The 14964-nt window shown below is 42.7% G+C and overlaps 1 protein-coding gene across 1 annotated transcript; it reads left to right on the top strand.

Annotated features, from left to right (window-relative positions):
- Positions 1-669: 669 nt before the first annotated feature.
- On the top strand, positions 670-10822 carry p3h1 (prolyl 3-hydroxylase 1). Its single transcript, XM_055027028.1, has 15 exons — positions 670-1175; positions 2858-3010; positions 3778-3967; positions 4042-4173; positions 4485-4624; positions 5507-5596; positions 5706-5758; positions 6673-6800; positions 6880-7007; positions 7098-7193; positions 7738-7888; positions 8221-8338; positions 8418-8493; positions 9429-9569; positions 9695-10822. The coding sequence occupies exons 1-15, from the start codon at positions 711-713 to the stop codon at positions 10103-10105; spliced, it is 2472 nt and encodes an 823-aa protein (XP_054883003.1). The 5' UTR covers positions 670-710; the 3' UTR covers positions 10106-10822.
- Positions 10823-14964: the final 4142 nt, after the last annotated feature.

Genomic DNA, 14964 nt, shown 5'->3' with positions numbered 1-14964 from the left:
ATCAGCTGTTTTAAGTAAATAATTCCTTAATATTGATTTAAAAATAATACTAGTTCTAATGTCTGTCCTAACAGATTTTGACAAAACATTTTTCCCATGTTGTGAAAAAAAAATGAAAAAATTGTCCAGTATTCAGACTTCGTCCCACGGTTGGTACTGTTGGGTTAAATTTCTCTTGGATATGAGTGTGCGTGTTTTCTCACCACGATTAACTGGTGACCTCTCGTGACCTGTCGACAGGTCACCTGTCACAGTGGCTCCTGACTGAGGGGCCACTGTCACTGGAGACAGACACCAGCCCCCCCCCCCCCCCCCCCCCCCCCCACCCCCCTCACAATCCTTCAACATCATTCCTGTGACACTGGGCTACATTGCTCATTTCAAGTAACACTTCCAAAAAATGTCTCCAGTTGTTGGGTTGAAAAGTTGCTTTGCGAGATTAAAGGATTTGCATGAAATAAAGCAACAGACCCGGTGTGCTTCTGATGAAGGAGTAACATTATGTCATGATAACACGATGCATTTTCATAGCTTTATTAATATAATAATAATGATTGTGTACTTTTTTTTCTTTTGTCAGTATAAAACATTTGGAAGGTGTTGGGGGTGTAACAGAGGTTCTCAAATGTCCAATCCCGCCTCCAAACTAAAGTTCCTGTCTGGGGGAGAAGGGCCTCCTTCTCTGCGCTCTCCTGGCTCCGGACCCCATCATGGGACCCCGCCGCGCGCTGATCTGGACATGCCTCTGGCTCACCGCGGGCCTCTGCAGGCCGGACTCCGGTCCCAGCAACTCCACTTTGGTGCCTTATGACTTCCTCTTCGACTCGGCGGTGGAAGCCTACTACAGAGGGGACTGGCTGGCGGTCATCCTGAACATGGAGAAGGCCCTCAGGAACAAAGCTGCGGTCCGGAACGTGAAGGTTCAGTGTCGGCTGCGATGTGACAGCCAGTCCGCTCCCGGCGAGCCGCTGCGGGGCTTGGAATTCCCGGTGCCGGGGTCCGGGTCGGTAGAGGACCTGAGCTTTTTCCAGAACATTCTGAGGCGGGCAGACTGCGTGAGCTCGTGTGAAACCGAGAAGCTCGGCTCTCCGACTCTGCATCAAGTCAGCGAGGAAGTGGAGCTGGAGTTTGGGAAGAGGACCCCGTACAACTACCTCCAGGTGGCCTATTTCAAGGTAACTCCACGGCGGGATTGATTATGGATTTCATATTTTCAGCCAGAGCTCAGGCAGGTCTGACCCGGGAACACCCGGCCCCCCTCCTTCGGACCGAGGCTCCTCTGCCACGTCTTAAACTGAATTCTGCCTCGACGTAAATCTGACGTTGGGACGTAAAAGGTTCAGCATCATGGAGACCGAAGAGTCAGAAATAGCGGAAAAATAACTGCGCGCGCGGCGGCCAGGCGTTTCATGTTGTAACTATTTTAGATTTTTGTGAAGTGAAAATATTCTGTTTTCCATTTAAAACTCGGTGTTTAAAAAAAACTACACACAGTCAGATGCACAACAACACAACACACGTTGTCAGAAATAATATCAGTTTGGCAAAATGCAGATAAATATGTAAAACAGACGAAACTACATCCTTTATTCATCTTATGGGACCACTGCATCCAGTCTGTTTGTCTGTATCTGTGACGTAGACACACACAGCTCAAGCCAGAAGTTTACATACAGCTGTTCAGATCTTCCAGCAGCTTCTCCACAGGACTGAGATCAGGACTTATGCCATGTCTCTGTTGTCCTTAAGCCACTTTGACTTTTTTGCATCCTTGGTGAATGCCTTCAGATGTTACTTCAATATGCATAACATGAACATGTATATAAAAGATGTAACTTCAATATTCCCGCATATCTATTTTATGAAACATCCGCACAGCGCGATGCGTCTCAGTGAGGATGATAGCGATGCCCTCTGGCTCCACTTTAGTCTCATCATACATCCAAAAATGAAAATCTTTGTGCTTTTGCAAGTTGCAGGTGAACTTTTTGACGTTTCTTTTAGAGTAACTGCTTCTTCCTTGCTGAGTGGCTTCTCTGGTAAAGAACACGTTTCACTGTGGACTCTGAGACTGTCTTACCAGCTTCAGCCAGCATCTTCCATTACTCTCTGGCTTTTGGGGTCGATTTGCAGATTTTAGACCAAGACTCGTCCAAAAGGGACACAGAAGCCGTCTCCTTCCCGAGCCGTCTGGTGGTCGGACATTCCCACGTTAAACATGAGCATGTGAAAGTTGTTCCCAAAGGATGAACCAGATTTGTGCAGCTCTGCGGTTCTCTTCCTGATAATTTGACCGCCTTTTTGTAACTTTCCAATCATGTCTTAGCAGAAAGCAGAGTGCTCCAGATGTGCCTCCAATTAACTCAACTGTGTCATCTAACCTATCAGCAGTTCCCAAAGCAATAGCAATCACCTTCTTGAATTTCTCTCATCGTCTGGAAACATGGTTATCATTCTGAATGTGAACTTTTGATTTTGAAGACATTAATGAATGTCTCTGACATATTCTATCTCTCTAAAACGAGAGATGTTTGGTCTGATTTAACCTCAGACAGTGAGAAAAATAGTTATGTATTTTTTTATTCTGTGTATTATTATTACTTCTGGTGTTAACTGTACCTGCACGGTTTTTCTGACACACTCAAATTTCTATGGCAACTATGACATTTGACATCTGGTGCCTGCTTACCTTCCATCCATGTACTGCTATTTCCTTTGCAAATGTGAAGTAATATATTGCATTGATATTTTCGTTCTTCTCGGACCGCTGCAGGGCTTTCGCTGCGTTTCTCACCTGTTTCGTACATTTATTTCAGCAAGAACATCCGGTGAGCAGAAGTGATCTGTGTCGTTTCAGATCAACAAGCTGGACAAGGCGGTGGCAGCTGCCCACACCTTCTCCCAAGCCAACCCAGACCACCTGGAGATGAAGCAGAACCTGGAGTACTACAGGATGATGGCAAGAGTAGAGGAGGAGAACTTCAAAGATCTGGAAGCTAAGCCACACATGGTGAGAACTAGAGATACACCAATCCTCTTTTCCCCCCGCCCCACTTCTGATATTTAATTATTATGACAAAGAATTAGACTGAGTAGATCTGCCGTTCGATCGGCTGAGTTGGTGGTATCTAGTTACTTTTACTCAATTGCATTTACTTGAGTAACATTTTCGAAAAAGTGTACCTTTCAGAATATTCTTTTACTATTCTGTGCTTTTTTTTTGACTCATTATGATGAAGTGTCTCTACTTTAACTTGAGGGAAATTTCCAGATTTCCTGCCCACAGAGTGGAAAACAAACATGTTTTAATCAAAACGTTACTAAACAGACGCGCGGCTGCGGTTTCTGTTGGTTTTGTAAGTTTTTTATTGAGTGAAACTGATTTGGAAAACGTTCTTTCTTTTTCGTCACTAATATGAATTATTGTCATTTATATCCTTATTTCTACTTAACTTTTTATTTTGGTCCTTCTGGTGATGTCATTTTGAAATTAATGATTAATAATTCGATCAGTTACTCAGAACTTTAGGAGGCTTTTTACCAGATTTTTATTTTTTTTTATTTTTTACTCTTGCTTGTTAGATCGATACTTTTTACTATTTATTCTAGTGAAATATTTTGTTCATATTTTACTTGAATACAAATATGTTGATACGGTCCTTCTCTAACTTGAGTCCATTTTTGGGTGCTCTGCCCAACTCTGTAGATCAGACACATAACTGATACCCGATCTGGAATTGTCAAAATCGGGAGCGGTAATCTAGAGTCTTTCCTCAGGCTGAGTTTCTGCTGGGGAAGAGCTTCTACAGCGACGACTCTTTCGGACTGGCAGCCAAACACTTTGAGAACGCCCTGGAGGAATACTTCACCGCCTACAAGGAGTGCAGAGCCCTGTGTGAGGGAGGGTACCGCTTCGACGGGTACGCCTACATGGAGTATAGCGCCGACCTGTTCCAGGCCATGACAGGTGAGGTCGAATACGTTTGCACGCCGCGGTTTCATGTTTCACGGCACTCGTGTAAATGCGACTGTTTGTGTCAGATCACTACATGCAGCTGCTGAACTGCAAGCAGCACTGCGCCGTGGAACTGGCCTCCGCTGCTGGCAGAGATGCTCCTTTCGAGGACTTCCTGCCCTCTCACTTCAACTACCTGCAGTTCTCCTACTACAACAGTAAGTCTGTCAGCCTGTCGACATGAAATAACGCCTGACGTGAGCAAACTGGTGTACAAATACTCCACTGTTTTCACATTCTGTCACGTTACAACCAGGGATGGACATCTATTGTCGTTTATTGTGATAAATGCCTCATCATGACGGGATTCTGGATTACCTTTGTGATAAATTCCACTCATCAGTGTCATGTTTTGCTGAAAACTATTACGTTCAGAAAGCTTGAAGTGAGAAATAAGACTCCCAACCCAGCTCAACCCCAAGACGGAAGCAGATAATGCCGTTGCTCCTGCCCCTCTTCCTTTTTGCAGGCGAGAAGTATGAGCAGGCCATAGAGTGTGCTAAGACCTTCCTGTTGTTCCACCCTGAGGACGAGATGATGAACCAGAACCTCAACTATTACTCTGCTGTGCTGGGCGAGGAAAAGGCCGCAGCCATATCAGCCAGACAGGTACTGCCACATTCACAACGCTTGGCTTGATCGATTTTTATCAGTGTTACCGATAAAAGGACAGGAAGACCACCTTTAAAGAAATACCAGTTAAACTCCCCATCAAAAGGCGGCTTTGTTTTGGCTTGATGCTCATCAAAATATTATGCTCTTCAGTTGCAGTATAAAATATCAGTTTTTTCGCTTCAAAATTTGGATGTGCTTATCAAAAGAAATGTTTTTTTTTTCTTTTTTAATCTCCTATGTATTTTTCTAAAGTAAGACAATCTGAATCTTTGAAAATGTCTTTGTAGGTCAGAGTTCCTTTTGATCTCGATCCTAAACTGCAAAAACACAAAATCTGCAAGTATTTTTGATTTAGTTTCTAGTGCAAATGTCTAAACACACTTGAAATAAGAGTAAACTAGTTATCAAGTAACATCTCAGAAAGATATTGCAGCTTGTTTTAAGTCAGTAATTCCTTAATATTGATGAAAAAGTACTACTTTTATTGGCAGATTATTTCACTAAAATATGCTGGTGTAACTGAAATAATCTGTCTCTGGAACAAGTAGTTTTTCACCAATATTAAGAAATTATTGACTCAAAATGGGCTCAAACCTCCTGCTGAACAGTTATTTTTAAGTTCGTTTTGTCTTATTTCAAGTGTTAAGATATTTTCGTTTGAAACTAAACCAAAACTACTTGGTAAGACGTTGTGTTTTTGCAGTGTACCTTCGCTTTTATCACTATCACTATGAATTCAGAGCTAAAGAGTTTGGCTCTCATCTAACAAGCTAAATATTTTGAGCCACAGAGAATAGTAGCATGACTGATAATTAGCTGACTTTGTGTTTCTTGGATGTGTCAAATGCTGGGATTTGGTGTCTGCTCTGTAACCAGGTGGTGAAGCAGTACATCCAGCAGTCCATACTAGAGAAGGAGCTGCTGTACTTTGGATATGAAGCTTTTGGAATCACCTTCGTAGATCCGGTGAGAAAACAAAAACTGTCCTCATCCTGTTTTGCCATATCGTTGTGGAACACTGATAACTGAAAATTCTCTTTTTGACATGTCAATGCAATGTTGTTTTCACTGCAAGGACACCTGGACTCCGGAGGACGTGATGCCAGAGAAGCTGAGGAACAAACACAAGTAAGATTCACGGCACTTTGGCAAATTGAGCCAAGCATTGCAATGTTAGTTTATTCTTGACACTTCTGTTATAGTAGGTGTGTTTTCAATTTGCATCTCTTATGGATGCGAATATCTTAATTCACTCAGCGGAAAATTTACTTCTACTTGTGTTTGACTTTCACCTGCAGAAACGTTTCATGCATTTTGCTCTTAATGGGAAGTTCCAGGAAGCAAATAGAAAAATGTGTAAAATCACACACAAATGTACTAACACCAACAACCTAACAGCTCATGGGGTATTTGAATACTTTTGTTAAACTGGCATAAATGGAACAGAAATATTATTTTTCTGTCCCACACCGGGGAAATCCAAATCCCAATTGAATTAGCATTTTAGAGTCTAAGAAGGATACAGTGGTTTATCGCGTCCTCCTGAGCTCCAAAACTAAAATTTGACCAAGAAGGGCCCTCGGTGTCTGGATTCTAGAAAGCATTTTCAACTTGATTGTTTGAAATATGTAGTGTGTTTCCAGCAAAACAGAGAACAAAATAAATGTTAACTAAATTTGTTGTCAAAGTTAAAAAAAAGTGGTAAAAAGAAATCATTTTACAAAAAATTCCCTTCATCACATCTAACAAACAAAAGACATCCATCACACACCCAGCGGGTTCTCAATATCTGAAATTAATGGCAGGGTCTAAAAGTTACCAAAGTAATCTAAACTATTGGAAAGTTTAAAAATTAATAACGGATTTTGGTTCCAAATTAACAAAAAAAATTCTAAATTGACAGTATTTAAAAAAAAAAAATCTGCAGAACGTGGCAAATTTTTTTCACCCAAATGATTGTCAGGATAATTGATAGTTGTGGTGCAGTGTGAGTTATGATAATCTCCATCTGCTCCTCTTTGGAATAACTCTGCGTACTTCAGAGCCGAGAGAGAGACTGCGGCGAGGATCACTGAGGAGATCGGAAACCTGATGAAGGAGATTGAAACTCTGGTTGAGGAGAAGAAGAAGGATACTTCGGACCTGGCCAAGATGATCGCGCCCCAAGAAGGTGACCGTCCAAACGCCACAGTACATTGGAACGCTTCATCCGAGAGCCACAGAAATGTACTGTGACCTGCTTCCTCTAGGGGGCGCGGTGCTGTACGATAACATCAGAGTTACCATGACGTCCAAGCAGCTGAACGGCTCTCAGCGGGTGCTGCTGGACGAGGTGATCAGCGACGACGACTGCAGGGAGCTGCAGCGCCTCTCCAACGTGAGTCCAAACGAAAAGGAGCTTCGTCCCGGGTGGCTTCAGTGAGAGAGCATGTCACGTCAGCGTAACGTTCCTACACTCCTCTCACAGGCTGCCGCTCTGAAAGGCGACGGCTACAGCGGCCACCCATCCCCACACACACCCAGTGAGATGTTCCAGGGGGTCACCGTCCTGAAGGCTGTCAAGGTCTGAGCACCACACTCTGTCACACAATCACAGACATGTTTTATTTTACAGAGCAGTGGATTACTGGGTTGTAGAAACCATATGGTCACCTTCTGGAAAATAATGGTCATTATTGACAAAAGTGATTATGGTTAAAAAAAATATATATATATATATATATATATATATATATATATATATATATATATATATATATATATATATATATATATATATATATATATATATATATATTTTTTTTTTTTTTATTTTTATTTTTTTTTTTTTTGCCAATTTCACTTTTGTCAAAAATGACTTGGGCCATTTCTTTCAGGAAACTTATGAATTGCATAAGTTTCATAACCTCATAAGTTATAGTGTGGCCTCAGATTTATCTTTTGTCATTGGTGAAAAGACGTTGAGCCATTTCTCCCACCAGCTTTAGATTCTGACGTTTGTTTTGGTTGCATTCACCCAGAATGCCAAGCAAATTTACACAGACCTCTCTCTCTCTGTGTAAAAGGCTTGGCTCGTTCCATTTCTATTGTGTTTTTATGTTTGGCAGCTCGGCCAGGAGGGAAAGGTTCCTCTGAAGAGCGCTCGTTTGTTCTTCGACCTGAGTGAGAAAGTCCGCAAGGTGTTGGAGTCCTACTTCCGGCTGGACACGCCTCTGTACTTCTCCTACTCTCATCTGGTGTGTCGCTCTGCCATCGACGGTGAGCTCGGCCACTAGGGGGTGATCTTGCTCTCTCTCACAGCTTACAGAAAACCATTTCCAGTTCCTAGTGATGAGACCAGTTCAGTCTGATGTAAGAGTAAAGTTAGAAACATTTTTTATGAACAGTAGCGCAAAGGTGAGCATGCATGTTGTTTTAATGTGTGTTTTTTTGTTTGTTTATAAAGCACAAACCTTACCGTTGGAGCTAGGTACTCCACTTGGATTTGTCAGCCTGATGCGCTGTAGGTCAGAGGTCGTGTGACCTACACACGACCTCTCACAGGGTGACAGTGGGATGGATAACTTCTCTTTGTGCCGCCACTCATTCAGAAAAGCAGGAGGACCGGAAGGACCTGAGCCATCCTGTTCATGTTGACAACTGTGTTCTGCTTTCCAACCTCCATCAGTGCAAAAAAGAACCTCCTGCTTACACTCACAGAGACTACAGGTGAGGTAAAACAAGAGCATTCTGAGGAGACCTTTGTGTTTTTTGATTTCTGCCTGACATTGCAGTGTCATCCTTTCAGTGCCATCTTGTATCTTAATGACGACTTTGAGGGAGGAGAGTTTATTTTCACTGAGCTGGATGCAAAAACAGTCACCGTAAGTAAGATTTCCATTTAAACACATCATCCTCTCAGCAGAACATGGTTCCGGCAGCATTATGCTGTGGGCCCAATGGGAAAATGAGTGACATTAACTTGGGGGCATTTCTGGAGAGTTAGTGTTCTGAACAAGAACTAGTTGTCGATTAAGTTCATCCAGGTTAAAATGAATGAATTCTTGTTCGTAGTTCACCATCTACATATTTTGAACTGAGTTCGCAGATCCAACGACAACTAATTCTTTCTGATTTCAAATAAAGTGTGTGTATTTATTAGTGCCACTGCCTGTCCTTCGTTTTATTGTTCCCTGTTGTCTTTGCTTAAGAGTTGAATTCCTAAAACAACATCTCTTATTGGCATATTTTAATATGTTCATTCACAGAAAAGAAAACTTTGACACAAAAAGTGTCTGTTTTAGCTGCTGTCTTTACTGTGGTCATTCTTAATCCTCTTACTAGCGTCAATATGACACAGATGAGATTTGTCAGGGGTTTTCTTTATCCCTTTAAGCTGTTATTGCAGAGTCAAAAACCCACCGTAATTCAGAATAATAGTCAAAAAATGGAAGCAGAAGTTGTCTTAGACATAAAGTTCTCATCACACAATTACTGTGCAATTATTAAACTACGCAGTGAAGAGAACTTTAGGGCGCATGAATGTATTTCTTACCAGAAGTGGATTAATGCGCCACAATGTTCCTCTTTAATCCTGATTCTGAAATTTTTATAATTTTTCACCACAAGAATCTCAGTGACAAATTTAATTTGACCTGAACTCATGAATAAACGTGTCCTTTATGTCGCCTCTCATACTGCAACGTGTGACATAATGGTTCAATCCTAATATTATAAACAGATGTAAAATGATGCACTCTGCCGATGCTGAAAGCGTGCGTCGCTTGCGTCATAACGTTGGTCTTCATGCCCACTGCAGGCCGAGGTTCACCCCCGCTGCGGCCGGGTTGTTGGGTTCGGAGCAGGGAAAGAGAACCCTCACGGCGTCCAGGCCGTCAGTAGAGGTCAGAGGTGTGCAGTGGCTCTGTGGTTCACCTTGGATCCCATTCACGAAGAGAAGGTAACGCATCCAATGCTCGTCCACTGACTTAGTTCAACATGAACAAATGAAAAAGAAAACTGAACATTTATTTGGAGTTGTTCTACCTTTTAAATTTGCCTCTTTTTTTTTTTTGCCCTCACCAGGAGAGAATCCAGGCTCAAGACATGCTGAACATGTTTTCCACACCTGTAAATGAAGAGTTCAGCCAGAAAGAGTCACAGGACTCCGGTGAGTCTGGGCCGGCTGCATCGCAGGCTCAGCAGTTGGCAACGGATAAGCAGGAAAAGAAACCGGACGCGACTTCTGCTGGAAAATCAGCCAATCGGCCGGAGGGCACGGCTGAGAAAAAGAGGACTACCAAACCTGCTGCTAAGACCAAAGCTCCGGCGAAGGCAAAAATCAAAGCTGGAGACGCAACCAAAGCCGCAACACAGAAATCGAAGCAGAGCGATAAAAAAGCTGCAGCTCCTGCCGTTAAAAAGACGATAAAAGGTTCCTCCAAGAAGGACTCGATATCAGCCTCTGATGACAAAAGTGGAAAAGATGAGCTGTGACGTGTGCAGGTGTGAGTGTGTGGATGTGCTGTCTACTTTTTTTTTTTTACCTCTTAAGATCTTCACTGTGGGTGGATGAATAAAATGAAATGGTGTGTTACAATAATTGGATTTGCTTAAGAGTGCATTATTGGGCACCCTTAAAGGTTAAAGGTGAACCAGTATCGAGCCTCTGACCAACAGTCTGCTGTAGTTCCTTTACAGATGTGGGCAAATTTTCATCTATTTTCTGCTAATGCCAAAAAACACAACTTACCAATTGCAGTGTTTTCATAACATAGGAAATTACATTAAAGTTACACGTGAATAAGTTTGTTCATACAATAAGTCACTAAAAATTATGGCAGCGGAAACATCCGGCTGCTGATCGTGTGAAAAAAGTGCAGTTTTGAAAAATATATTTATTTTGATACGGCTGGAAAACCACGTCATCCTCGCGCAAAAAAAATCAACAAAAAACGCTCAATCAAAAACATGGAGGAGGAGGTGAAACACATGTTCATTTCACTGATGGGCAGCTTAATCCCTGATTGGTCACTGATCTGAGGTCACCTGCTGCCCACATGTACAAAGGTGTGAAAAGTTTCTTGATGTATTTTATCTGCTTTCTGGTGAGAAATCACAGTGAAACAAGGCGACCTTCATCCAATTAGTCAAATCGAACCAGCTGCGAGGTGAGACATTTATTTTAACGTTTTCTTTTTTTAGTTTTTATGCTGTGAGTTAAAAATAAAAAAAGTTAATTTAAAAGTACTTGTGTAAAATTTCTGCAGGGCCTGATCAGATTTCTTTGGGTCAGAAGAAATGCTTCTTTTGTTCAAGTTGCCTCAGTGTTCAGGCTTTATTAGCGCAGCGAGCTTCTACTTGAAAAAAGCAGCAGTTTAAAAGTCATATTTCAATTCAAGTGAGCACGTCAAGAGGCAGAGACAGAGAAAGGTCCACTTCTGTCTCATCAGTCAACAGAATATTTTCCCCCAAAGTCTTGACGATCATCATGATATTTACTGGGCAGATTGTGAGACGGGACTTCATGTTCTTTTTGGTCATCAGTGGTTTTGGCCTTGAACTAGCCCGCTGCATTTTTCTCCAGTTGTGGATCATGTCTCTCAGTGTGATCTGCTGATCTGCCCAGAGTCTTAGAAATGACTTTTCTGTGAAAGGTTTTCAGTTTGACCAGGTAAATTTCTAAACAATAAGTAAATACTTTCTAATCTAACACAAGGAAACCTTTTTAATAAATTAAGTGTGTAGGTGTATACTGGTTCCACTGCTGACCTCGCAGATGAAGTCCATGTCATGATTACGAGTCAGCTTTGGCGTGTGAGCCAGGCGTTCAGTGTAGCATTCCTTTAACCCTGTTCAAACACATAGTTGAGTTGGTGTTCACACCCACCAACTCCAGCAGTGAGCTCATAGAGCAGCATCCAGTCTATCCATCGTTGCAGACAAAAGCAGATTCTGTCCAGTCCCACTGCGGAGATCTCTGGTGAATCTCTTTAAGGTACTTTTTTATTTTAGTATGATTGAGCTCGCAGGCGTAACTCATGAAGGTCAGATGGAGTCGGCTGCCGCGCGCAAGACGACCCTCCCACAGCAATGAATACATGAGCAGGATCCCTCCGCTCCGCTGCAGTGTGTGCACTCGTGTCTCGCTGTCAGTGCTTCCTTTGTGTCATCTTTCTGCCCTTGGTTCGCAAGAGGGAGAGGCGCACACAGCCAACTTTGTTTTTTCTTTTGTGTTTGAGGCTCATGGATTCACCCATTGTTTCTACAACACAGAGGAGTGGAGAAGAGGGAGGGTGGCCGGTGGCTGGGTGGGTCAGCGTGAGTACAGTAGACAACGGCGATCTACTCCGCGATTGGCACAGCCATCTCTGACTGTCTGCACTGCATTTCGATATGTGTGGCGCAGACTGTTAATCTAAAAGCTAAATTTGATTGTTTCCATTCAAAAAATGTCCTCAGAGTGTCTCCTTCTTGGCACAGCACCCATGTGGTTCCTAGAGACAGCACCAGCGGGTTTACGTTGGTCGCAGGCAGGACATGGAGCCCAAACTGTGACTCTGGGCGCGGAGGGCCGACCTTGGCACTCTGTCGGCTGGAGGCACCGTCTGGTGAAGGTGTTTCAGCAGCAGGTTTCAATATTAGACTCTCAATAGTCGACGTTAAAAAAACACAACACTCATTTAGAAAAATGGACAACCTGCAGGTTTGTGAAGCTTTACAGTTCAAATAAAAGTCAAAGTGTATCTCAGTTTCATTGCTGCTGCTGCTGCTGCTTTGGGCTCTTGTGTCTAAAACCAATCTTGTGTTTTTTGAAACAAAGGGCTCCTTTGTTTTGGTGGTTGTTCAAATGGATGCCTGTTCAATGACTTCAACTCCTCCATCAACCATCTCCTTATTCTTCTATAGAACTAGGATCAGAGCCGTGCCGGTCTGGGCATGGGACCACTGCTGAGAGGGATCTATAGGGCCAGACTGCTTCATGGTGTCAGGAAAAGGAGCAGAAACACTTTCAAGCAGTTAACACAGGTAACGACTGATTGCCCTCAGCGTACCATGTGGTTTGCGTGCTGCTGTCTTGAAAATCTCAACTTTTAACCTAAATTTGTGTCTAGTCTCATAAATCATTTTGATAGTAGAAATCATTTGTGTGTTTTGTCACGCCATGAAACTGTCAGTGAACAGTTAAAATTCAACACTTATGCCAACTTTGAGAAGATTGTTTGTCTTTTTACCCAAATCAGATGAACTCTCTCCTGATTTACGTCAGATATGATTACCAACATTGTTAATGTTTGCTAAGCAGCACTCCATTGCCAACAGAATGATGATCCTTGCAAGCCATGTTCACACTCATTTACTGAGAAACCGGTTTACGTGACAGTCTTGTTTTTGACCAGTTTACCTGGAGAGATCTTAGGCCAACCCAGCCAAGTGATTGGTTGTTCCCATGGGGAGGAAACTCACCTGCAGAGACTCCTCTGCAACGAGCAATTAGTCCCCAAAGCAGGTGGTGGCAACATCAGCGATAACATTAATTTGCAGTTTTGCGTATAAATCTGTGGTCGATACAAAAACTCTTCAGTCTGTTTGTTCACACATTTTTCCTTCTTATATTATCTTTAGTGCTTGTTTGCTTTTTGCCGGCAGGGTGGTAACCAGAAGACAAGACAAAAATAAACTCACAAATGCAAAGTAACCCATCCAAGAATAGGACGAGAGTGCATTTATGAGAGCTTAATGCTAGCAGGGTTCTGGGTCCTTGGACCACCCACACTAGTTGGTTCACGTGACGCTTCAGACCAGCACTACTTCAATGTTTTTCTTTTTTTTAAATGTAGAAGTAAAACATAGTTATCCCCCCCATTCTGTTTTTTAAAATTTCTTTCAAAAAGTCACTCAATGAAAATGTTACCGCCCCCCTCTGGCTTGAGGCTGCTCTTCCCATCACCGGATGTGTGCAGTCAGCTCCCCTCTGTTTACCTACAGCAATGCCACAAGAGTGCTCTAGTTGCTCTCCGCTACCTATGCTGACTGTTTTATCCCTTCAACTCTCTTCTTTGAGGATCCATTCAGTGGTGTGTTCAAAGGAGTTCAAGGAACTGGTTCCAGCCTGGAAACGCAGGTGCAGCTAATTTTGCTTCAGATCCAGGAAGAGGAGAAGGGTTGAAGAAGGAGCCAGAAAGGAACGGATGAAGGCAAAGACATGAATGAGTGTTGCCCGGGTAATATATGTCTGCACTGGAGAAGAGAGAGAGAAAAAAAGAAGGTCGGGGGCAGCAAATAAAAAAAAAAAAAAAAAACAGTTTAGTAAACTTTGTGGTGCTAGGGGCCTTTATGCAGACACCCCAAAATAAAATCCAGTGCAGCATTCACACCTTAGGAGTCACTTTATTGGTAAATAGTCTATAAGTGTGTAATTGAATTCCATTATAAATTATCTTCAGCGGACAACAACATGTTAAGATACGTCACATACATTTTATAGAGTATTAAAGCCTGTAAAGACCACACCCAAAGTATCCATAAAGAAAACATAAACAGGTTGAGCACATAATACGATGAAAGAAAATGATAAACAGGAAACGAAACATTTTGGTCGCAAGAGTCCAGAAGGATTCTTTGATAATGACGCCGCATTTCCTTCAGTCTCTTCTTAGGTGTCATATAGTGTCTATTTTCCCCACTTTTTCACCAAGATGTCATGTTTTAATCTGCTAGTGAAGGACACTCATTGATTTCCTCAACAATATTCAGCCATTTTGGTAAAACTTCATCTGGGAACTGAATCGTTTCGGGTCATTCGATCTAATACATAGAGCCGACGGTTGGCTTTCATCCCGCCACATTCATTCCAGTCTTACAGTAAGTCTATAGTGGTGCAAACCCGCCGGGAGGTCCCATGTCACTGGGAACTCTCGCCTCTTGTTAGCCACTGCATGGCCACGGTCTTTGATCAGCTCAGCTGACCGCTAAGCTCGGCTTAGTGCGACAGGGGTCTGGAAAATGTGGGGAGAGGAAAAGAAAACAGACATAACTGGTAGAAGCCACTGTACCCTGTTGAGGAGCTGCACGGGCTGGAGCACAGGGAGGGGAGATATAAAAACCAGTCCATCAGTTTGAGACCGTTTTTCTGTGAAGGCCCCCAGGTTGGTTGGAAAACATTACTGACGAAACAGCATCAGAAAGACCAAGAGACAAAACAAACAGGCCCGGGATGAAAGCTCTGGCAAGATTGGAAACAGGAGCTGTGCAGCTGGAATTAAGTATAATTAATTGTTTTTGTGACACATATCTGCCAATGTGTCACGGCAGACAGACGTCATAATTTCACGGCTTGTGCAGCGGTCTTCCTT

Source organism: Poeciliopsis prolifica, unplaced genomic scaffold, assembly GCF_027474105.1.
Source record: "Poeciliopsis prolifica strain line A6 unplaced genomic scaffold, Auburn_PproV2 SCAFFOLD003, whole genome shotgun sequence".
NCBI classification, from domain to species: Eukaryota; Metazoa; Chordata; class Actinopteri; order Cyprinodontiformes; family Poeciliidae; genus Poeciliopsis; species Poeciliopsis prolifica.
This window is presented reverse-complemented; position numbering and strand designations above follow the sequence as displayed.

Excerpts from the sequence above, each read along its gene's own strand:
- p3h1 (XM_055027028.1), top strand. The coding sequence starts at position 711 with ATGGGACCCCGCCGCGCGCTGATCTGGACATGCCTCTGGCTCACCGCG. Across the intron at positions 1,176-2,857 it reads TCCAGGTGGCCTATTTCAAG|ATCAACAAGCTGGACAAGGC; the intron begins GTAACTCCACGG and ends GTGTCGTTTCAG. Across the intron at positions 9,570-9,694 it reads ATCCCATTCACGAAGAGAAG|GAGAGAATCCAGGCTCAAGA; the intron begins GTAACGCATCCA and ends TGCCCTCACCAG.